Here is a 24963-nt window from a genome sequence, read left to right on the forward strand (position 1 = left end):
GCTGGGTTGCGAAGCTGCCTGCAGCCTCTGCAGCCGGTTCGATCCCCGGCTGCTCCCCGGCCACCAGAGGAGGGTCCCACATGGCGAGCAGACCTCTCCTGCCGCCCGCTGCTCCCCTCAGCAGTGTACTTCGGTCCTTCTGCCTGCTCTGCTCCCTGCTCTGGCTCTGGTGAATTCTCTCACCCTCCCGCGCTTCTGACTGTAACCAGTGCTTGTATAAACCAAACAAACAAACAAATAATAAATAAATAAATAAATAAATAAGACATGCCTCTAGAAAATTTAAAAAAAAAAAAAAAGAAATGCTGAGCAGTTAAACTGTGGCGTCTGACATGTGTCATTTCAGCTAACATTCCTAGTAGCCTCAGATGGCAACTGGTCTCTGTGATTATGCAGCAGGAATAAGAAACTGACAAGACTCACCCAGAAAACTAGCAAATTTGTGAGGGAGTCGGGCCTTTTACTAAATAACGTTCGTAAGGTAGAGGGTAGAGGGGTAGAGGGGTAGAGGGGTATGCAGACTGCCCCCCGGAAGGCTCTGACTGTGGGGCTGCCATGGGGGGAGTGCACCAGGCCAGTCTTTTTTTTTTTTTTTTTAAAGATTTTTCTTTTTTTTTCTTTTTTTTTTAAACATTTATTTATTTATTTATACAAGCATGGGGTACAGTCAGAAGCGCGGGAGGGTGAAAGAATTCACCAGAGCCAGAGTGGGGAGCAGAGCAGGCAGAAGGACAGAAGTACACTGCTGAGGGGAGCAGCGGGCGGCAGGAGAGGTCTGCGCACCATATGGGACCCTCCTCCGGTGGCCGGGGAGCAGCCGGGGGTCGAACTGGCGCTGCAGAGGCTGCGGGCAGCTTCGCAACCCAGCGCTCAACCGCTGTGCCACCGAGGAGGCCCCCAGTCTTTTTTTTTTTTTTAAGATTTATTTATTTATACAAGAACTGGGGTACAGGCCAGAGGTGCGGGAGGGTGAGAGGATTCACCAGAGACAGAGTGGGGAGCAGAACAGGCAGATGGACCAAAGACATTGCTGAGGGGAGCAGCAGGAGAGATAGAAGAGGTCTGACTCACATGTGGGACTCTTCCTGGCCCGCCGGGAATCGAACCCGTGCTGCAGAGGCTGCTGACAACCACTTCACAGTGCTGTGATCAACCTGCTGCGCCACCTGGGAGGCCCTAGTCTTGATGTTTATGTTGGGCCTGGAAGCTCCACCCAATCAGTAGTCAGTCAGGTAGGTTTCCAGGAGGAGTCTGGGAGGTACAAGAGCTCTGGGTGTTTGGGAAATAGGAGTGATCCTTTATGGCCTGGAAAAGGCAGGGCTGAAGATGGGAATTGGGAGAGAGATGATTAGAGTTGAATCTAGGAAGCTAAACTGAAATCGGCTGTTGAAGAATGGAGCGTGGCATCGAACCAAATGTGCCTTAAAACCATCTGGGATTGAACTTGATTTTCTGGACAGAGGTGGGCCACAAGAATTTTTTTGAAATAGAGGGTAATAACCAGGGCTGTGCTTAGAAAGGTGAATCCAGTGGAGAGAGAAATCAAAGTTTGTGAGGTTCCTGGTATCCCAACAGGGTAGAGTTAGGGAAGACTCATTTATCATTTTTATTTTGTCGTAAATTTTTTTGCCTTCTGCACAGATTTTCAATATGTGAAAATGATGTAAAAAAAAAAAAACAAACCACTCAGTCATTTTCCACTGAATTTGTTTAAATGCAGCCTCGGGTATCTGAAGGATGGAGATGTTATTGGATGGCAGAAAATAAGCACTAGGTTATTTGCCATCACATACATCAAAAATACTGGGTGTCACAGCATCATTGCTTTGTTGCCTAAGCATATTCAGACTCTAAAGAAGTTCCTGCTGGGTGAGAAGCTGATGATGGTCTCCATTGTGTGAAATCATTCTAGGAACATCTGACTTTTCAGTTATTATTAGTGATATTTCAGAAGAAACTTTTGTCCCTATTTCTATTCCCTCAGTATTTGTGGTTAATAGCCTATTTATTTTTTTAAGATTCATTTATTTATGCATACAAAAACTGGGGTACAGGCCAGAGGTATGGGGGGTGAGCAGATTTACCAGAGACAGAGTGGGGAGCATAACAGGCAGACTGACTGAAATGCACTGCTGAGGGGAGCAGCAGGTGAGACAGGAGAGGTCTGCTGCACCATGTGGGTAGCTCCCTGGCCAGGGATGGAACTCGTGCTACAGTGGCTGCGGATTGCTTCATAGGTTTTCATAGGTTGTATCTTAACCCCTTGCACCACCAGGGAGGCCCTAATAGCCTATTTATAATTGGACATGTTATGGTTACATATTTAAATTACTTACTGGGTTGTCCTTTGTGACATTTATACAACATATTCTGATATTTGCTTCTTATGACCCTTCCTACATCCATAAGGCTACATTTAAACAAATTCAGTGGAAAATGGCTTAGTGTTTTTCTTTTACAACATTTTCACATATTGAAAATCTGTGCAGAAGGCAAAAAAAATTTATGGTAAAATAAAAATGATAAATGAGTCTTTCCCTAACTCAACCCTGTTGGGTCTGCTTCTCAAAGGAAATCACTTCCAAATTTCATTTGTATCCGTTCAGAAATGTATCCTGAAGAGATAAGCATTTTCATATATTGTAAATATCTTTTCTCTTTTAACAAACAGGAACATGTATAGGCTTAGTTTGTGTCTTGTTCATCCCTTCAAACAGTTTCATAGTACTCCAATATGTATATCTCTATTTTTTTAAAGATTCATTTATTTATGCATACAGGCCAGATGTGCAGGGGGTGAGAGGATTCACCAGAGACAGAGTGGGGAGCAGACAGAGTGGGGAGCAGAACAGACTGAAATACACTGTTGAGGGGAGCAGCGGGCAAGTCAGGAGAGGTCTGTTGCACCATGAAGGTAGTTTCCTGGCTGGGGATCGAACTCGTGCTACAGTGGCTGCGGATAGCTTCATAGGTTGCATCTTAACACCTTGTACAACCAGGGAGGCCCTATATCTCTATAACAATTTAACTAGCTCCATTATTCCCCTATTTAAGGACATTTAGGTTATATTTCAGATGTACAATATACAGTCACAACTGAGATATACAAAACTGTATTTTTCTGCAGTTAGGCTTGATTCACAAACCTTTATTTCTGCCGGTATAAGAAAACTGCCAATTCTAGAAAACTCAGATACTTAGATACTTCATGTTAGATTTGATCACTTAAGGATTTATGCTCAGTTCAGTTAAGATTATCTCCCTTTCCCTCATCCTACCCTCCTTTCTGGGGGTGACCTGGCTTCCCAGATGAGGGGCTTTTGTGCAGCCTCAGTGAAGGGAGCAAGAGATCTATCTTGCTTCACTGGCTTCCTTCTACTCTTTATAGTAACTGCTGCAAAATCTCTCCAAAGACCCCTTCAGGATGACCCACTGGCACTGAGGTATCCTTTCTTTCTGGCACCACCCCCACATCCAAGTGAGGTGCAGTGTTAGATGCAGCCTCCCCACAAAATTCGCAGGTCTCTTCTGTTCTTGGGCTCCTTCACAGATCTAGAGTTGTGGGTGCTTCCATCCAAGCCAGAGCGTTCTAGCCTGATGTCTGCTTACTTGCCTCTCTTCCTCCCTCCTCTTCCTGTTAGTCAAACCCTTCATTTCCCTTGGTTTGAGATAATTCCAAACAGAATATTCCACATTCTGTAGTATAAGCCACACCTCTGCTCTCTATGCACCAGACATTAACCTTGACAGACCAAGTCCAGGTTTTCAAATTCTAAAGAAACCTTTTATCTCCTCGTGCTGCTCTTGGGGTCTTCTCTACTCTGATGCTGTATCCGTCCATCAAGGTCCTTACAGGAGACTGCAGGGCAAAGAGGGGTTATTGAGAGAGAAGTGCATTGGTTCCTTCAATTTGTCCTCAGCGGTATGAGGTGTCCTGCCAATTCAGCAGGCAGCACTGAGGTCCGCCGTCCCCTCACCCCCTCAAGCCCACACCTCCATCTACCTCTACGGGCTCATTGAGAAGAGCCCATTCCCTGCCCAGTTGCCTGCAAAATGTCCATGAAAACCTCTTTAAAAGAAGCATTTGTCATATTAATGGATTTTGGAAAAGATCATTTCACTGGTATTAATTGCAAATCACATCTCCTTGCCTTCTCTGCTAGCTTAAAAGGCCAAGTGGAAATGCTTCTTTCCTTCAATGAGTGGAGACGGGGAGGAAGAAGAAGAGGAAGCTGATTTAGAGGCAACTCTCAGATGCAGCCTCCGATTCCTAAGACTGCGATGTTTAGCTTGCCCTTCTCCCAGGCCTAGCTCTGATGCTAAGCATGGGCAGGGATATTTGTCTCAAAACATTGGCTTGGTAAGAGTTTAGTTTTGGTTTATAATGACAATACAAAGTGCAAATGTGGCACTTTGCAATTGTGATCCCTTTAAACCACATGGATGTTATTTATCTTCATAGGAAGATTCCATAGAACCTTAGGTTTTCTTAGCCGAAGCTAGCACAGGAACTTCCATCCAGCCCTCATTCCATCAGCTCTCTCCAGTAACATATCTTCTATCTCAAAATCCTCCACCCCACCTTCCCTTGGATGAATGTACATGTTTGCCTAACAACTCAGCTCAGGTATATAGCCACAAGGACCACCCCTCTCTTAATGCCGCACACCCTAGAACCTCTACCGTGAAGCAGCTCAGCGAGGCTTTCCTTGTGAGCAGGGGCAACTCACTTATTCCTCCAGCCTCTCTCAGGCTCAGACAGCCGGGGTAACTCATGGGCTGGCCCCAAGGCTGCTGCTGTTACCTCCTGTGGCCCATGTGAGGTTCATGTTAGCTCAGCTGAGACACACTGGTCTTATCAGAGCCCTGACCAAGCTCCAAGGGAAAGCAGAAAGAAAATAAACAGAGTAAAAGAAATACAAACAGCCTGACTTCCGCAGGGCAGGGCTCTCCCTCTGCTTCTTCCTTTGTCTCCTGGAAAATAAGAAAGGAGGTGGGAAGCAAGAGGCTGACAGACAGCCTTGTCTGGGTGACTTTCTGGCTCTGACAGGCATGCATGGTGTGCCCTTGACCTTCTTCCCTCCTTTTGAGAGAAAAGGCTGAGTCCTAGCCCTTGCTGGCCCTCCTTTCCATTCCAAGAACCTAGTTCTTCTCCAGGTGTTTGATGCCAGGAATAATCTCACCTAGTAGGTGAGACTTTTCTGAGGTGATGCTGTTTTCAGTGCCACATTATCTTAATGGTCTTTTAATAAAATACACTATTTCATGTAGCAAAAATATTAAGCACATGCAATAATGGATGGGGGGCTTTCCTCCTTTTGGTAATAGTGGTTTGAGCCATTCATTTGCTCTTTCAGTTTTTCAACAGTCAATTATTGAACACCTACTATGTGCCAGGTTCTAGGTACCTACCATGTACTAGGTTCTAAGGATATAAGACAAATAAGATACATCCCTTTCCCCAGAGGAATCTACAGTCTCTGATCAGTTACATTGCTGTGACAGTTAGATGGGATCTAGTGGAAGGACAAAAGAGAAGGCAGCAATTCTACAGAGTGAAGGATTCGGGTGAGGTGAAGTAGCCAGAAAAGGCTTCATTAAGGAAGTAATGCTTCAATTACAATTAAAGATTGTCCCAGGAAATGGTGGTGGGACAGGCAGCCTGGAGGAGGAGCCAGCATGGGCAGGGCATGGAGGACAAACTGGGTTGGCCTATTGGGAAACTCCGAGGAATGTGGTGTGGGTCATCTGTACAGTGTTGGGCTATGACCAGGAACATGTTCTGCAGGCTGGGTGACCGAGTCAAGGAGTCTGGACTTCAAACAGAGAGGTGGGGAGAGTGGAAGAGCCAGCTGACTGCAGCAGATGCTTGGGAACGAAACAGAGCGCCGCCTTTCACAATGTGGTCCACAGACCAGTAGCATCAGCATCGCCTGGGAGCTTGTTAGAAATGCAGACTCTCAGGTCCCACCCAGATCTCTCCAGACTCTTTGCACATAGGGTTCAGTGGTCTGTTTTAACAAGACTTCCAAGTGATTCTGATACTTGCTCAAATGTGAGAACTATGAGATGTGAGATGGAGGATACAGAAGGGCAGTTTTGCTGAGGTTGTGCAGGTGGGTGTGTGTGTGACAATTATTTCCAGCTTGAATATGTTGAGTTTGAGATGTCTGTGGGAAGGTCTAGGTGGTGCAATCCAAGCGTGTTCCCAGGAGCTAGTGTCAGCATCACCCTGGGAGTTGGATACCAGGGCGGATCAGAGGTCCACCTCACACCTGCTGAATCAGAAGCTGTATTTTGACAAGAGCCCGGGTGATCTGTGTGCATCACAGATGAGAAGCAGGCGCTAGTTTAGAAGTTAGTTAGGTCTCTGGGGTTGACGCTAGCTTGGGGGGATCTGGGCAGCCATAGATACGTGGGTGTGATAGATACATGGGTGACAGGTGATAGCTGTAGATGACACATTTGCAGGCTTTGTGTGTATATTGGGAAGAGGGAGACTGATGGGGCATCTTTGCCTGAACATCACACTCACTGGTCAGGATTAATGTCACAAGCTGCACCACATCACACATAACAAACCCCTGGATGGCAGCCAGCCTATTGTAAGGAACATATGTTGTATGCTTATTACCCTTTGCAAAGTGTTGCTTGCTGCCATTATCTCAAGAAAAATTTCTGCAAAGAGCTTGGAAGGTGATTGAAGAATTGAGCTCAAAACCTGGTGTCAGAACTCTTCTTGCTGTGTTCTTGAGCCCTAGTGTGTGATAGGGTTGTATGTGCGTGTCTGCATTTACTTATGCGGTCAAGGCCAGGAGTGTGAACACACAAAAAGAACCACATTCGGTACGCAGTAGATATTCATAGAAGTTGCTCGATAAAGTATGTTCGAGGTGGCTGAAGAAAAATAAGGGGGGAAAAGATAATAATCATTTTCAGACTCAACGCATTCCTATCAGTAACCTCAATTTGATCATTTTCAACATCATTATATGTAGATAAAAGAGAATTATTCATGCGCTCATTTTTAAAAGTAACAGCTTTATGGAGGTGTAGTTAATATATCATAAAATTCACCATGTAAAGTATATAACTCAGTGGGTTTTCGCACATTCACAAGGCTGAACAGCCATCACCACTGTCTAAGCGCCCCCAAAGGAAACCCCATACCCATCAGCAGTCACTCCTTTTCCCCTCCTCCCTGGCAACTATTAATCTGCTTTTGGTCTCTAAGGATCTGACTGCCCTGGATGTTTCATCTAAATAGACTCATACATTATGTAGCCTTTTGAGTCTGGCTTCTTTCACTTGGAATGTTTTCAAGGTTCATCCATGTTGTAGTATGTGTGTGTGTGTGTGTGTGTGTGTGTATGTGTGTATGTGTATCAGTGCCTCATCCAATTATAGCTGAATAATATGTTCATAATACCTATGGATATTTTGTGCTTCATGTATTCACATGATTAGTTGATAGATATTTTGGTTGTTTCCACCTCTTGGCTATCATGAATAAATTGCTATGAACACTCATCTATGAATACTAGTGTGAAGATTGGTTGATTTTCATTTCTCTTGGGCTTTTACCCAGGATTGAAAATGCTGGGTCACTGGTGACATTACATTTAACTCTTGGAGGTACATGAATAATTCTCTTCTTTATTTTCCAAAGTGATTGCACCATTTTCCATTCCCACAGGAATGTGTGAGATCCAGTTTCTCTACATCCTCCCCCACACTTGTTATTTTCTGTCCTTTTGGTTATAGTCACCCTAGTGGGTGAGAAGAGGCCCTACTTTCATTTTATGGGTCAGATAATTGAGGGTGTATTGTTTGCCACTGTGTGTAGAAATAGTAAATGGCCAAACTAGGACTATTTTAAAAGAGCAAGTACTTATATGATGCATACTTTATATATGTCCTTAGCTCTTCTTTTGATCTCTACTACAAGCTCTGAGGAAGGTGTTTTTATCAGTTTCACTGATAAAACCCTCATAGGATCAGTACATGGTCTAGAATGAGGCCAGTGAGCATAGCATTTAAGAGGACCTCACTCTTTACTCCACTGGCATCTGTAGTACTGGAAGTACGTCCCCGAGAATGAACATCCCCGTAGATGTAGCTCCCTAGCTGCTTTACTTATCAGAGTTCTGACCCTATTTGATGAGACATAGACATCAACACACTAAGTTAACCATTGTTTCATAATTTGTAAGAGGAAAAGCTGGGATTCAAACCCAGGAAACCTGGCTTCAGAGCCGCAGTCATCAATCCTTATACATGTCTTTGATCTCCAAACTAGACTTTTTCCCATTTCTTTCTCAAGGCCTAAACTTTCCAAAATTAGCCAGAACTTGGACAAATGGGGAACCCAAAGTAAAATCTCAGAGACGGGTATGAGGAGAATAAGCAGAACTAATCAAGTTACTACCCAACCCCCTACCCCCAGGCACCTACCACATGCTCCCCTGGAAAGATTTAAGTGGCCACACAGATCCCCTCAAGCACATCTGTGCTTATTACCCCACTTTGCATAAATCTGCCCAGTTCATGAAGGCCTCCCTGCAAGTGGCCAGATGGACTCTATCCTTAAGGATAAGAGGTCATTCTGAACTGTCAGGATGATTAGCTCTGCAGGCCATAAGGAAAATATACATTTCCTGCCAAGCAGAAATGAATCTTCTGGTTGTCCAAGTCTTCTCAGTCAAGGATTCAGAAACCAGTGCTCGTACTCAGCCCTCACTGGCTGCTCATTCTCTTTGGTCGGTATCAGAATTAGCTGGCCACTGGCTTTCAAACCATCATCTTGCAGTGGTACTGGTATTTGAATGGTTCTCCTGTTAGGGCAGGGCCTCCCACAAGGCAAAGCGACTATAAAAATAAACATTTGCACTTGCATACGTTACCCCCCTCAGAGGTGATGGGCAGCTTTTAGAAAGACACTTGCACAAATCCTCAGCCACCGTGGGGTTCTCCCTCTGCCTGCTCTGCCCCTCAGAACTAAGTTCAAGTGTGTCTTGGGCAAGCAGCTCCCACTGAGTAAGCTGCAGCAGTGTAGTTTGGCCTGGGGTGGCAGAGGTTTTATGGATGTCACAAACTCAGAGGTTTTCTGCAAAAATAAATGTATATAGCTTTAAAATGTTTTATAGCTTTAAAAACGTGTATCATTAGAAATGATAAATTTTGCTATTGAATGTTCACCCTTTTTCTTGCCGTTTCAATTTAATTCTGTGGTTTTGTTTCTCAAAGCCACGTATTTATGGAACAGCAATACCAGCACCCCTCGGAGCTTGTTGGAAATGCAGAATCTTGGACTGCACCCGGGCCTCCTGAATCAGAATCTGCCTCTTTGCAAAATCCCTTGGTGATTTTCATGCACATTCAAGTTTTATAAACTCTGTTCCACGTGTCTTTATTTCTCTATTACCTTCTGCCAGGGTCTCCACCCAGTACATTCTTTGAGGTTAGGTTTCTTGGTAGGTCTTCAGATCTTTTTTAAAAAAAGGGGGGGATGCACACATACAGAAATTCTTTCCTTTGCCTTTGTATGATGTCGTTCATTTTACCTGGCCAGCCACAAGAAAGAAAACGGCAAGTTACATCCAAGTTACATATATATTTTAAAACTAACTTCTTAATTGCATCTGTTAAAGCAGCATGCTGGATTCCTCCATCATTAATAGAATCCCAAGTGTTGCTAAGATTAATTGAGAAATGGCTAAAGGTAAAATAAACACATAGCATAGTTTACTTCAAAACCCTATCAGCTAAGAATGAAGGTGCAATTAGTGATAAAGATGTAAATAATTAGTTGTGGTCTGTTAAATTTTATATTTAGTGGTTATATAGAGTGAAGAAAGAATTTCCTCATGAGGGCAGAAATTAATGTTTCACCTTGATTGCTATTTTAATGTGCTTATTTTAATGGGGCCATCCTGTAGAAACCCTCAGGCAGATTTCCAATTTTACATAAATGTAGAATTAATTATTATGGAAACATATAATTTTAGACCTGGAATGAGCTTCAGGTCATTTAATCCAGTTCAGTCATTTTATAAATAAGTCAGAGTTGGATGACTTACAGGATGCTGGGACCTGTGCCTCCCACTCCAGGCCAGTGATGGTGAAACCTTCCCAGCTCCCTCCAGGTGAGAGTGCTTCCTTGACCTTGGAATTCCCAGAGCGCTCTCCTTTGTGTTGCTTGCAAAGGCCTCATCCCACCTTGGTTATGTTCAAGTTGCTTTTCACTTGTAAGATTGGAGTCTAGAGAACCTTATCTGAATCATTTTTATATTTCTTTACCTTTCCTTGCTTTCTATTCTACAAATGCTAGTTGCACATTAAGTTTATATGCAGTGGTGGATTTGAGCTGTGATTTTCCTGCTTGTTAGAAATCAGTAGCTTGACACAAATAAACAGGATCATAAATGAAAGAGGAGAAATCACAATGGACACAGCAGAAATCAAAAGAATAATCAGAAACTACTATGAACAGTTACATGGAAACAAGTTCAACAATCTAAAGGAGATGGACAAATTCCTACAACTCTACAATCACCCAAAGCTAGATAAAGAAGAAATAGAAAACCTAAACAGACCAATTACAAGCAGAGAAATTGAAATGGTCATCAAAAACCTCCCCAAAAACAAAAGCCCAGGACCTGATGGATTTACAAATGAATTCTACCAAACATTCAGAAACGAGTTAGTGCCTATCCTTCACAAACTCTTCCAAAAAATTGAGACGGAAGGGATAATACCAAACATGTTCTATGAAGCCAACATTACACTAATACCAAAACCAAACAAGGACAACACAAAAAAAGAAAACTACAGGCCAATCTCTCTAATGAACACTGATGCAAAAATCCTCAATAAAATTTTAGCTATCAGAATCCAACAATGTATCCATAAGATAATTCACCATGACCAAGTAGGATTCATTCCAGCGACACAAGGATGGTTCAACATCCAAAAATCAATCAACATTATCCAACACATGAACAAAAAGAAATATAAAAACCATATGATAATATCAATAGATGCCGAGAAATCTTTCGACAAAGTGCAACACCCATTCATGATAAAAGCCCTTGAAATTCTTGGGATACAAGGAACACACCTCAACATCATAAAGGCCATATATGACAAGCCAACAGCCAGTATCATTCTCAATGGTGAAAAGCTGAAAGCATTCCCATTAAGATCTGGAACAAGACAAGGATGTCCACTCTCACCACTGCTTTTCAATATAATACTGGAAGTCCTAGCCAGAGCAATAAGACAAGAGAAAGACATACAAGAATGCAAATAGGAAAAGAAGAAGTCAAACTATCACTATTTGCAGGTGATATGATAATATACATAGAGAACCCCAAAAACTCCACAGAAAAACTAATTCAACTAATCAATCACTTCAGTAAAGTGGCAGGATACAAAATCAACACACAAAAGTCAGTAGCCTTCCTATACACAAACAATAAATCTGAAGAAGAAATTAAAAAAAACCCACCCCTTTTATTATCAAAACAAAAAAAAAATCAAATACTTGGGAATAAATCTAACAAAAGAGGTAAAGGACCTATATAAAGAAAACTATAAAACACTGTTAAAAGAAATAGAAGAAGACACAAAGAAATGGAAATACATCCCCTGCTCATGGATTGGAAGAATAAGCATTATTAAAATGACCATCCTACCAAAAGCAATATACAGATACAATGCTATTCCAATAAAAAATTTCAATGTCATTCTTCAAAGAAATAGAACAATTATTGATGAAATTCATATGGAATCACAAAAAACCCCGAATAGCCAAAGCTCTCCTGAAAAAAAAAGAAGGGAATGGAGGCATCACACTCCCAGACTTCAAACTATACTACAAAGCCATAACCATCAAAACTGCATGGTATTGGAAAAAGAACAGACACACAGACCAATGGAATTGAATATAAAATCCAGAAATAAACCCACAGATTTATGGTCAACTAATCCTTGACAAAGGAGCAAAGAATATGCATTGGAGCAAAGAAAGTTTGTTCAATAAATGGTGCTGTGAAAACTGGGTCACTACATGCAAAAGAATGAATCTTGACTACTACATAACACCATGCACAAAAACCAACTCAAAATGGATTAAAGAACTAGACATAAGACCTGAAACCATAAAATACATAGAAGGAAATATAGGCGAAACAGTACATGATATACACATCAAAGACATCTTTAGAGACACATCACCCAAAGCAGTGATAGTGAAGGCAAAGATAAACAGCTGGGACTACATCAAATTAAAGAGCTTCTGCACAGCAAAAGAGACAATAACAAAAACAAAGAGAAACCCCACTGACTGGGAGAACATTTTTGCACACAACACTAATGATAAAGGACTAATCACAAAAATCTACAAAGAGCTCATGAGACTCAACAAAAACAAAGAAAATAATCTAGTCAAAAAGTGGGCAGAAGAGCTAAAAAGAAACTTATCTGAAGAGGAAATGCAAATGGCCAACAGGCATATGAAAAAATGTTCAACATCACTTGTAATCAGGGAAATGCAAATCAAAACTACCATGAGATACCATCTTACACCAGTGAGAATGGCACATATTATAAAAACTAGCAACAACAAATGTTGGCGAGGATGTGGAGAAAAAGGAACTCTCCTGCACTGTTGGTGGGAGTGCAAACTGGTCCAACCACTATGGAGAGCTGTGTGGAGATTTCTGGACCTACTAAACATAGAGCTTCCATATGATCCAGCAATTCCACTCCTAGGTATTTACCCAAAGGAATCAGAAACATCAATTCCAAAGAGCACCTGCACCCCTATGTTTATTGCAGCACTATTTACAATAGCTAAGCTTTGGAAACAACCCAAATGCCCAAAAATAGATGACTGGGGTGTGGTACTTATACACCATGGAATATTACTCAGCAATCAAAAAAGATAAACACATGCAGTTTGCAGCAACATGGATGGTGCTGGAAGGGATCATGCTCAGCGAAATAAGCCAGAAAGAAAAAGAAAAATACCAGATGGTCTCGCTCATAGCAGGAATCTAGAAAACCTAAATAAGGGACCAGGAGAAAGAATAACTACAAGAAAGAAAATATCAAAATCAACAAACAACTATGAACCAGAGACACTCTCTGGGGGCTGGGGGGCGGGGAATGGAGGGTTTGGGGTCAAAATAAGGGGGTTGTAATTGTATGGGGAATATAAAAATAAAATTAAAAAAAGAAAGAAAGAAATCAGTAGCTTGAAGTTGGCCATGGTGGGAATATTTACACCATGGAAATAGACAAATGCTACAAATCAGGGCTTCTTCCCCCCACCCACCCCCCAGAAAATCAGTTTCAGACACATATCAATTTTATCAATCACTATTTGTATGATTTTCCTAAGTTTTCACAAAGCAGGGAAGTCTTGATAAAATCTAAAGGTCCAAACAAACATGAAGACGATGGTTCATGCATTCTTGGCATGGGTTGCCCCCAGAGTGATGAGGTAGCCAATGGCTCAACCCCTTTCACTTCTTCACGGATAAGTTAGGCCCAGTGCATGTCAGGACTGCATTAATATTTGATTGTTAAGCTCCCCATAACCTGCCAGTTACCTGGAAAAGCTATTTGGATATGAATGGCAATGGAAATAGGATCTAAAATACCAAGCAATACCCACAGTGAGTGAGAAAAAAACCCACAGATTATTATCAGAAAACAATGAACAGGAAGTTACTGTGGCTGAAATTATAATTATCTCTTCATGCTTGTCAAAAACTGTCAATGACACCTTCCAACCAATAAAAATACCCCAAATCCTTGGTCTCAGTCCCGAACTGACCACAGCTTACTGCTATGACCTCATCTTCAACCACTCAGTCATGCACTGTTCATCCACTGTTGATTCCATTTTCATTGTGCTTCCTAGTGTCCCTTCTGCTGGAGTGTCCTCCCTCTACCTCCCTGCTCCCACAGGCTCTCTCCCAGCCTTCCAATCTGCTCAGTCCCCTCAGCACATTCAGAGCTTCTGGGTTAGCCTGAAAATTCCTGTGACTCAGTTCATCTCCTTTCTTGTGTTTCTCCTCAGGAGCAGGACCCGCGGACCCATCGGCCCTGGCAAGTATGGCTATGGGAAGGCCCCATACATCTTACCACTGCAGACGGATTCTGCACACTCACCACAGAGGCTTCGGAGGCAGAAGCCCTCGTCTCCACATTCCAGGTCCCAGGGGGCATCTGGTCTTAGCCATGACTACAGCCCGCCTGCCCACCAGACCCCCCAACATGGGCCTCTATACAGGAGCAACAATGGCCCTGGTTCAGCTCTGCAGGCCTCAGAGGCCTCCATCTACCAGCTGCCTCTGACCCATGACCAAGGCTTCCCTGCAGCTTCGAGTCTCTTCCACAGCCCAGAAACAAGCAGCAGTCATGGCCTGGGGACCCCCAGGGCAGCCCAGAGTTTCTCCCAGCCTGCCCGGACTAGAGCCATCTCCTGCATTGGGGCCTATCGGCAGTACAAGCTGTGCAACACCAACGTGAGTACAATCCACCTCATTCTGGGCCTGGGGACAGCTGCCATTCCTGCCTTTCTGCGGTTAGCAATGAACACACAGAGGGCAGTGAAGGCTTGGCTTTTTAGGCCATGTTCATGTACCTTTTCACCTTCCCCTCCTTTGATTTTTCTCCCTATTCTTCTCTTTTTATATAGTTGTTGCCTTAGTAACTTATCAAACAGTTATTGATAACCACTATTGCTACATATCAAATGATCTCCAAATTCTTAATGACTTTATATCAACAATATTTATTCTTCACTCATGAATCTGTGGGTCATGTACAGTTTGCCACCAGTGGTGATGCCAAAGAAGTGGGAGTTTGAGGAGGTTTAATTAGTATAGGTACATTCCAGTAGTTTCTCTCCAGGCTTCCTGCTACTCCAGGCATAAACACTTTAGATACTGTATCATGAAGAAGTCTGTTAGGGATTAACTTGCTGAAGATACCACAGCCAGTGAGTAGCACAGAAAATTATAAATGGCAGCTACGTAAGATGACCAAATGTGTTTTTTTTCACATCAATTTAAAGACTATATATAAAAGATAAAGGGATAAGAGAATGTTTAAAGGTTAAATTTTCAAGTTGCTATATTTTATTAATAATTCAATCTTCCTTAATGCTCCATTACTGGCTAACAAGACAGCTGTTATACATTAGCTTCAATTTCCTCATTAAAAATGTATTTCCTACTATAGAGTTCATAGAAATGACTTAATATGTAATTTTAATAACTCCTCTGAATGTCTGGATAGCCTTTGAGCTTGTTCACCCACTGAAAGACTTTCAGAATTATTCACTTTCGTAAAAGAGTAATTTTTCCAAAGCTGTTACTTGTCAGCCAGTAGGTCTTAATTAATCATCGTTGCTTATTTTGTAATGGTCCAAGCACCATGGCAAATAATAGTCCTATTTTCTACATCCTAGAGTTGTTATGAAGATCAGATGAAGTGAAGTGTTTTGTAAGTCAAAAAGTAAAAGATAAAGCTTAGATAAAAAAGCGAAAGTAATGAACAACAAAACTGGACAAAAACAAAGTCTTAGATTATAACATCAAGATAGTGGTTGTACCAAAAGAGAAGGCGGAAGCAAAGTAGCAATCAGGAAAAGGGGGTCAATTGAATGTGAAGACTGGACACTAGACTTTTAGTGGTGAATATCATATAGTGCTTGCAGATGTTGATTTATAATGCTGTATACCTGAAACCTATATAATGGGAAACTAGTGTTACTTCAAAAAAAGAAAATGAAGAGGGAAAAAAAGATGGAAAAAGCCCAAGTGTATAGCAACAAATAAATAGATATACAAATGTGGTATAGCTATACTTTGGAATATTATTCGGTCATCAAAAGGAATGAAATTCTTACAGATGCTACAACATGGCTGTACCCAGGAAAGCATCATGCTAAGTGAAATAAGCCAGTGGCAAAAGACAATTATTGCATGAATCCAAAAATTGTATAATTCATAAAGACAAGGAGTAGATTAAAGTTTACCAGTTGTGGGAAAATAGTGAATGGGACATGATTGTTTTATGAGTACAGAATTTCTCTTTGGGGCAATGAAGAAATTCTGGAGGTAGTAGTAATAGTTGTACAAGTTTTCAAATATACTTAATGACACTGAATCCTACATTTAAAAATGATTGTAGTGATAAGTTTTATATTGTGTCTATTTTACTATGATAAAACCTACATACACACACATCCATACATAAAAGAAATACAATTATTTTTTAATATGTAATAGATTCTCACATTGTCTCTTAAATTTTGAAGACCATATAAGCCATAGAAGGGGAAATAGAAGGGGAAAGAAAGAGGGCAATGGCATATATGTGGAGGTATTTGCTCCTTAGCATTTTTTTCATGTAACCTACATATTTTATTGTGCTTTATGCCAGTCCTGTGCTGCCAGCAGCAGAGCTGCCTTTCCCTGGGTAGAAGCTGTGGCTCCTCTGGGTGCTGGGGTAACTCCACCGCTGAGGAATTTGAATTGCAAAGAATCTTAGAAAATTCTGTGAATTCATGATATCTTCTCAAACCCAGGCCTAAGAAATCATATTGACAAAGATTTGAACAGTTTAATTCCCTTCTCTTGGCTGTAATATTTTGCAGTGTCCTACCAATGTACCCCAATACCCCAAGTCACATTTTACTTATCCTATTGAGAACTGTCACTCCTTAGAGGCCTCATCACTACCTGTCTTCTTTTTGCAAGCCCTGGCTTCTTGTCATACCCCATGAACATTTTAAAACCCTGCTTTAGGGGTCTCCCTAAATACTCCTTGGATTGCTGGGTTGCTGGAGTGACTAACAGAATCAGTATATAGTGTGTATACAGCTTTGATTTGTGGTTATTGAAGGAGACAGGACAGTCAGCAAAGGGAAAAGGACATGTAGGGGGTCAGTCCCAGAGGGAATGAGGCACAAGATTCCAAGTGTCTTCTCCCTTTGGAGTCACACACAATGTGATTGTAGCAATGAATTCTTGGGAGACTTAGTCTACCAGGGAACCTCATTAGAGACGTTGTGCCCAAGGCTTCAACTGGGGACTGGTCACACAGTCCCTTTGTCTGCCACATACTGACATTCCAGGCTTTGAAAAGGAAACCAGGTTAGCATGTACCTTATGCGCAGTGACTTGCTTTTATCTCTTAGGGAGGTGGTGGAAGCCCTTCTAAAATTCCAGTTCCCATGGGCCTCCCCGGTGGCCCAGCGGTTGAACGCTGGGTTGCGAAGCTGCCCACAGCCTCTGCAGCGCCGGTTCGATTCCCGGCTGCTCCCCGGCCACCTGAGGAGGGTCCCACATGGCACGCAGACCTCTCCTGCCACCCACTGCTCCCCTTAGCAGTGTACTTCGGTTCTTCTGCCTACTCTGCTCCCCAATCTGGCTGTGGTGAATTCTCTTACCCTCCCGCGCTTCTGACTATACCCAGTGCTTATATAAATAAATAAATCTTTAAAAACAAAATAAAATAAAATAAAATTCCAGTTCCCAGAAGCAGGCTAAGCAAGCAGGCCTTTCTAAGGAGAGCAGTTTCCCTTCTGCCATGTCATCTTACTGCCACACTTTTCTTGTGAACCCTCGTGCTCCAGCATCTCAGGATCAATGACCTTGCAGAAATTTATTATCCTTCCTGATGTGTATTATGAGAAGATGATATGATTCATATTATGTAAATCTTCCTACTCAATGAGGAAAGAGGTAAAGAGTAATATTGCGAAAAATCTTACTAATTTAATTGGTGATGTGGGTCATCTCTTCCCTCCTCTCCAATGATTAAAAAATAATGCACTTAGAGATCTCTTCCAGATATTTTCCGGAAAAAGAAAAAGAAGGGGATGTATGCCAGGGCAGCTTGGCAATATCCACTGACTTCAGAACTCCATCCCATAAACTACTGATAATTAAATGTCTAGTGTATTCCACCCCAGTTCTTGATGGGACACCCCATTTCTAAGATGACCCCCGCAGATGAGGGCTCCGTACTGAGAAGCATGGTAAGAAACGTGATGGGTGGCCTGAGTTAGGGGAAATATCTCTGTGCCTCCCTTCCTCAAAGCAGCGGCTCCTGGGGGATAAGATCTCCCTCAGCATCCTCCTGGTCAGGAGAAACAGCTATGGTGGGTCATCATAGTAAGTGGGGAGGGAGCAGTGAGCTGGACTTTTAAGGAAGGCCAGAGGGCCTTCCCTGGTGGTGCAGGCGGTTGAGCGCAGCACTGTGAAGCTGTCCACAGCCTCTGCAGCACCGCTGATCTCAGCCGGCTGGGGATGGTCCCACATGGTGTGGCAGACCTCTCCTGTCTCGCCCGGTGCTCCCCTCAGCAGTGTATTTTGTCAGTCTGCCTGTTCTGCAACCCGCTGTGTCTCTGGTGAATCCTCCCACCCTCCCACAAATCTTGCCTGTACCCCGGTTCTTGTATAAATAAATAAATAAATCTTTTTAAAAAAATTTAGGGAAGGCCAGAAAAGAGAACAGAGCATTTGGGGTCCAATGAAGCTACTTAGTCAAAGAAGGCAGGATTGTGTCAGAATCTCAGGTAATGTGATACCTGCTGGGTAGTAGGGAGCCCTCCTTTCTTTCCCTCCTGCCTCCTCCTATACAATTTGTTTTTATTTTCTTGAGCTATAATTGACATAAACATTGTTAGGTTTTGGTGTAAACACAATAGCTCTACATATTACATATTGCAAAATAATCACCACCATAAATCTAGTTAACTATCATTGCACATAGTTACACAATTTTTTCTTTTAAGATCTACTATTTAGCAACTTTCAAACACACAGTGCAGCATTACTAACTCTAGTCACCATACTGGACATGACACCCCCAGGACTTATTTATTTATTTTAAGTTTATTTATTTATTTATTTATACAAGAACTGGGGTACAAGCCAGATGCGCGGGAGGGTGAGTGGATTCACCAGAGACAGAGCGGGGAACAGAACAGGCAGACTGACGATATGCACTGCTGAGGGGAGCAGTGGGAGAGTCAGGAGGTGAGATTCAGATCAAGTCATATAGCTAAGGAGCTTGGCATGGTGCTCACACACTTAGGAAATAAACCATTTGGACCTGCATGAGAAAATGTGGCTTACATCCCTCTCTGCAGACAGGAAGGGAGTATAGTCTCCCTGTAGCTGAACTGCTTCCAATTTCTAAGTGCTAAGTCACAAAATTGTGGATGAAGTGGTCAGACCTGCTCAGAGTCCCCTTTTTGTCCTCTGGTTTAACTGTGGCTGGGTCCTTTCTTATTGCCTAACAGTAAAACAAGCTTGCTGTGAGACCCTACATTCCAGCCCAGCAGAGGTGCGGATTTAGTGTAATCACCCTTGGGTCTGGTATAAAGTGATGAAAGTGAAACTATAGATAACTTCACTACAATGGATTCTTTATACTCTGGAATGTGCACCTTTGATACTAAGTTCTATCCTATAATGTCATCTGGGGATTTGAAGCATTCTCGCATGTCTTTAGGATTATTCCATTTGTTTAAGATGTCTTCTATAAAATGTTGCAAAATCAACAAGTGCAGTACTAATGGTCTTTGAATTTAGACTTTAAAGACAAAGAAGTTTTTTCTTTGCCTACCATGTGTATGAAGATGATCAGATGACACACCCCGCTGTAGATAGAGAATCTATGGTCTTTCAGAGCAGGCATTGATCTTAGATATCCATTATGCAATGCACCCAGCCTGTTAGACACTCACTCTTGCAGGTTCTTGCTTGAAATCCATAAGCATAGCCTTGACGTTGTCTGAGGAGAGTCAGGGGTCAGGCTGTGTGTCAGGGACACTGAGATTAAAGCAAGCGCTGATGCTAAGCAGGTGGGAATCCGGTGGGAGAGACTTATCTGTGGGTATTAACATGTGTAGAGCTTGGGTCCCACTCAACCCCCCGAAATCCCTGACAGGAAATTAACCTGGCTTAGATGGAGCCAGTCTTTCCAGGTGAGGAGAGGAATTTTTTAAAAAATGGGAGCAGCAGACATCTTTGTGTTCCCATAAAGACTGAAGAGGAAGAAGTTGGGTCTTTGGGGCCTCTAGGAGGAATAGGACTTTTTTCCATGATTTATCCATTCTACGTTCTCTGCTGTGGCTAAAAATCATTAAGTACTCAAGGAATTGAGTGAATAGTTAAGTTTTTCTTTGTGGAAACCCACTGACACCTGGTACTTGGTAGGGGAGGGGGTGCGGGAAAGAACTAGAATCTTGGGAGGAAATGGGAAGAAGAAACCAGACCCATTCCCTCTGGTGCCCAAGGGCATGCATATAAATAAAATCCTATGTACTTGCTGTTTCTGGGGTTTTGTATTATTGTTTGCAGAATCAATTAACCCACCAAGACACCTGGTGCCCTTTATCCTGGAGGCCTGGGTGTCTTTCTCTTACCTTCTCTCGCAAGCTTTCTGAATTCAATGCGTTCTTCCTGGGGAGAAGGTGGCACTCTGGCTGCTTCTGGAGAAAGGAGGCTGTTGGGAGTCACCTGGTACAAGGCAAGGACAAAGCTATGAGTTTTTAAAGGGTTTGGCTGCCGAAGGAGGTGTGATCTTGATTTTAGACAGTATGCCCTTAACGTGTGAGGGGAAAAACTCCTGGGGCTAAAAGCAGCTTTTAGCAACACAATGAAATGAGCTATGGTATCAATGACTCTATGGTAAATTTCCCTGGGGAGCGACTGGCTTCTGACAGTGGCTTTATCCAAGTGGAGTTTCTGCCTCAAAGTAAGTGAAAATGAAGGGAAGATGTTGGGCAATCTCAAAGGTAGCTAAGCATACTCTGTTCAGGTCAATAAGAAAGGCCACTTGATAGTTCTAGTCTGACAGTGAATATAGGAAGAGCTGACAACTTCCTGACTGCAGTTTGAAGAAGAAATATAATAATGTCTCCTTGAGAATTCAGTGCAGTTTTGTCAGGTATAAAACTTGCCAGGAGGTGGGGGGCAAGTTACTAGGTGGATAGGCCATAGAAATGGGCGCTCAACATAAGTTACTCTTACAGTGAGCTCATCACCGACCTCTTTATCCAGGAAAGACACCCTGTGTTAGTGTTACAGGACAGGGAGAGGGGCAGCCCAAACCCCGCAAACCTGCCTATTCTACATGGGTTCTGCCATCCGCCGCATCAACACAAAACACATGAGACTTTAATGGGAAGGATCTTTAATAAAACTAGGAAACAATACAGGAAAGGCAAAGAGTCTAGTTTCTAAATGAAGCACCCAAAGTTACCCGTCCCCTCATGGGTAAAAGTCCATCCATATGGGATCGGCCCAGAACAAGGCCCCAAAGCCTGCTACAAGTCTAAAGCATCTTCCAGTGGGGACCCACAGAGAAGGGTCACAAACAACCGGACAAGCCCGGAAGGAAAAGAGCAAAACCAACATCAAGATAAAAGCTGCCATTGTCACCTCCCCACGGGTCTCACCCACATCTGTGTCACCCAGTCCACGACCAAAAGACAAGCGCAGTTTCTTCACGTGTCTCTAGGCTCCATGCGCCTTCTCCAGGTCTCCTGGCTCCATCCTGCTTCCTTCCTCAGTCTCTTCTGTAGCTTCTCCTCTTCCTGCTCAGCTCCAACCTCCCTTGGGTGGGGCAGGGAACCTCCCCCTTTCCTGGGGACCACCCTGTTACATTAGCACTTTTGGCATCATTTTCTCAGACCACTCAGAATTTCCATAAGTTTGCATAGTAACTTTTTCATATTCCACAATGGCTTTCATACCTGTATTATATGTATTATATATTCATATATATTTCATATGTATGCGAAATATGTATGTATGAATCATACAATATATACATATAAATGAATTGTTCACAAGGGTTACTGTCATGATATAAAAGTAATAGTGAACAGGGTGGTCCCCAGGAAAGGGGGAGGTTCCAGGTTTCCTGCCCCATCCAAGGGAGGGTGGAGCTGAGCTGGGAGAGAAGAGGCTGCAGAGGAGACTGAGGAAGGAGCAGGGTGGAGAGCCAGAAGGAGACCCTGAGGAGGCGCATGAAGCCGAGAGACACGTGAAGAAACTGCGCTTGCCTTTCGGTCGTGGACTGGGTGACACAGATGTGGGTGAGAAATCCGTGGGGAGGGGACAATGGCAGTTTGTCTTGATTTTGATTTTGCTCTTTTCCCTCCGGACTTGTCTGATTGTTTCTGGTCCTTTTCTGTGATTCCCCACCGGAAGGTGCTTTAGACTGTGGCAGGCTTGGGGGCCTTGCTCTGGGCCAATCCTGTTTGGATGGAGTTTTACCCACGAGGGGACGGGTAACTAGATTCTTTGCCTCTCCTGTATTGTTTCCTAATTGTATTAAAGTTCCTTCCCATTAAAGTCGCATATGTTTTGTGTTGATGTGGCGGATGGCAGAACCCATTTAGAGTAGGTAGGTTTGCGGGGTCTGGGCTTCCCCCATCCCTGCCGTGTAACAAAGCAGTGATGAGGTTTGAGTTAGTGCGGGGTCCTTGGGTTCACTCTGGGAAAGATTTCACCAGAGCTTCCCCTTCAGTGACACGTGGTGAGTTTCTCCACTAGACAGAGACGGTTGTTATATTTAAAAAGCAGGTTTATTAGGAAAAGGGTTAGAAAAGTAAAATACACTTGCATAGACACAAGCGGGCAGGAAGAGCTGCCCCAGAAGCGACAGGTTTGCTAAGAAAGGCCGGCGTGGTTGCAGGCGGGCGGCCTTGACAGGTCATGGGCCGGCTGGAAGCTGCTGCCCTGCAGAGGGAGAGAGATGGTGAAAAGAGGCACCTGCATCGTCATCGTGGGCAGTGGGAGTGCTGTCCCGAGCCTGTGCAGTCTGCACTGATAGAGTCTTCTTCTGTTTGGGAGGGGCTCGGTCCTTGTGAGCCTTTGGGTTAGTTGCTGATTTTGGATGACTATGTAGAATTTGAAAGGGACCGGGAGATTCTATAATGGACTCAATCTCCATATCCTTACCTTTGGATGCGCCTGGGATGCCTGCTTGGATGTTAATCTTTGCAATGTAGGCATCTGAGCCTCAGGATACCAGTCTGTGCCTAAGGATCTTGATTTCCATAGCTGTGACAATGGCTATGTTAATCTCTTCTACCCCCACGCCCTTGGGAGCCAGGTTTCTGGTCTTTTTCCGTTTTTTTCGATTCTTGTCCTCCATCACTAACCCCTCTCCCAAGATATCAGCAGAGGTCATCACTTAAAATTTTTGGTTTTCATGGTCATTCTCTCCATAACTCATAACTCCTCTCACTCTTCTGAATTCTACTAATCACATTTTTATTTTCAGTTATATTTTTAATTATATATAGCATAGTAACAATTTTTATTTTCTTGATTATCACCATTGGGAAGGATCAGTTAACTCCTTGCTTTTCAAGATAAGAAATTTGGTACACCAAAATTTGCAAAATTCTTCTGATTGAATACATGTTTTGGTTTATGTATTTTCCCACTCTGACCTGTGAAATTCCCACAACAGATTATTATGAAGGATTCTTTTCTGGATCCTCAATGTGAACATTTGCCCTTGAAAGAATGTCACACCCTGCCTTGGCTGAGGTGAAGGGAGCCAGTCTTAATAATGTGGTCCCTTAAGTAGCCCCCAGGAAATTTATGTCCTTTGGGAATATGGGAGTTTTGAATGTTTTTAAAAGTTTATATTTTGCCATATACTTTCTGATTAGTTAGAAAACAGATGTCCTCATTTTGACCTTAGAGGCATAGATCTATGTAAATAATCTAAGGAGGGAGATATAAAGAAGCAATCCTGAGGTAGGCCTAGATTAGTATGAATGTGTGTCCAGAGGGCTTAATGATATAGGGTTCTCCTGGTTGAATGGATGGACTTATATTAATGTCCTTTGGATCTTTGATGTATATATATTATGAAAAGGAAACCTTTCTCTGGGAGAACATTATGAACTTGAATGGGGAAAAAAAGGTGAGAACTAAGAATGACTGGGTTGTTGTCTCTTTAATCCAAAGTCTGACCCAAAAACTCTTTTGGTCTAACCAATTTAATGACTACTTAGTGGAGCACTGTAAGGGAGGAGAGGGGCAGAAGCATTTCTGCAAGGATGAGTTTATTCCCAGAAACATGCTGAAGAACTTGTAAGAAATTTTGGTCCGTGGTTATGTTATAGGGCAGCCCCGATATTGAACGGGTTGCCTGGCTGTGGGTCCTCAGCAGCGCGCTTAAAAGGGACTTATTAATACTCCACTACAGGCACACACAAAAGGTTAATAAAAGGTTTATTTACAAGGGAAAGGGAATTAAGGAAATGTACAACTCAGGGAGAAAATAGGGAAATAAAGTCTTTAATGCGTCCTACCCGATCCGCCGACCTGGAAATCCAAAGGCACTCTCAGCGCTGGCCGGATACTGCAAGCTGGCGGAGAGCCAAATGGGGGATCCCCTCCAAAGCCCAAGTGCTGTGCCTGGCTTTATACCAACCTGGCTGCTTAACCCCACCCTCATGTCCCAGCCACCTTCCCTTTGGTGGTGATGGGATTTGGAGTTCCCAGTGTCTTTGACTTTGACCTAGGGTGGGGGTAGAGTCCACAAAGCCTGTATGGAATGAGCTTTAGGACATCCTTTCCCCCTAACAGTTATATTATTTTCCATTTGGAAAACAAAAGCCATTTTCCAGATTTTCCAGGTGTAAAAGGGAAAGGAGGGAATGAATATTCACTCAGAACATCTACCTTTTAGACACTTAGAGCTCCTAGAACTGCTGGATACATCTTTGATGTCTACTTGGACTCCAGTTTACATACAGGTGCCATTTCTATGAACTAGAAATATTAATGTATTTTTAACTTAGTCCTCACCAAAAATACCTGGGTGGGGGTAGGAGGAGAAGTGCAGGGCTTGTTACTAAAAATGCAGTAGTTTGGGCTTTGAGAAGCAAATAGATTATCC

The 24963-nt window shown here is 42.9% G+C and overlaps 1 protein-coding gene across 3 annotated transcripts in view; it reads left to right on the forward strand.

Moving 5' to 3' along the window:
• Positions 1–24963, forward strand: part of THSD4 (thrombospondin type 1 domain containing 4) — a 594279-nt gene that overhangs the window by 94983 nt on the left and 474333 nt on the right. For all 3 annotated transcript variants that reach the window (XM_054688541.1, XM_054688540.1, XM_054688544.1), the window contains exon 5: positions 14090–14537. In XM_054688541.1, coding sequence (XP_054544516.1) covers positions 14090–14537 — 448 coding nt within the window. The remainder of the gene's footprint in view (positions 1–14089; positions 14538–24963) is intronic.

Source organism: Talpa occidentalis, unplaced genomic scaffold, assembly GCF_014898055.3.
Source record: "Talpa occidentalis isolate TD23 unplaced genomic scaffold, MPIMG_talOcc4v2.1 talOcc4.11, whole genome shotgun sequence".
In the NCBI taxonomy this organism is placed as follows: domain Eukaryota; kingdom Metazoa; phylum Chordata; class Mammalia; order Eulipotyphla; family Talpidae; genus Talpa; species Talpa occidentalis.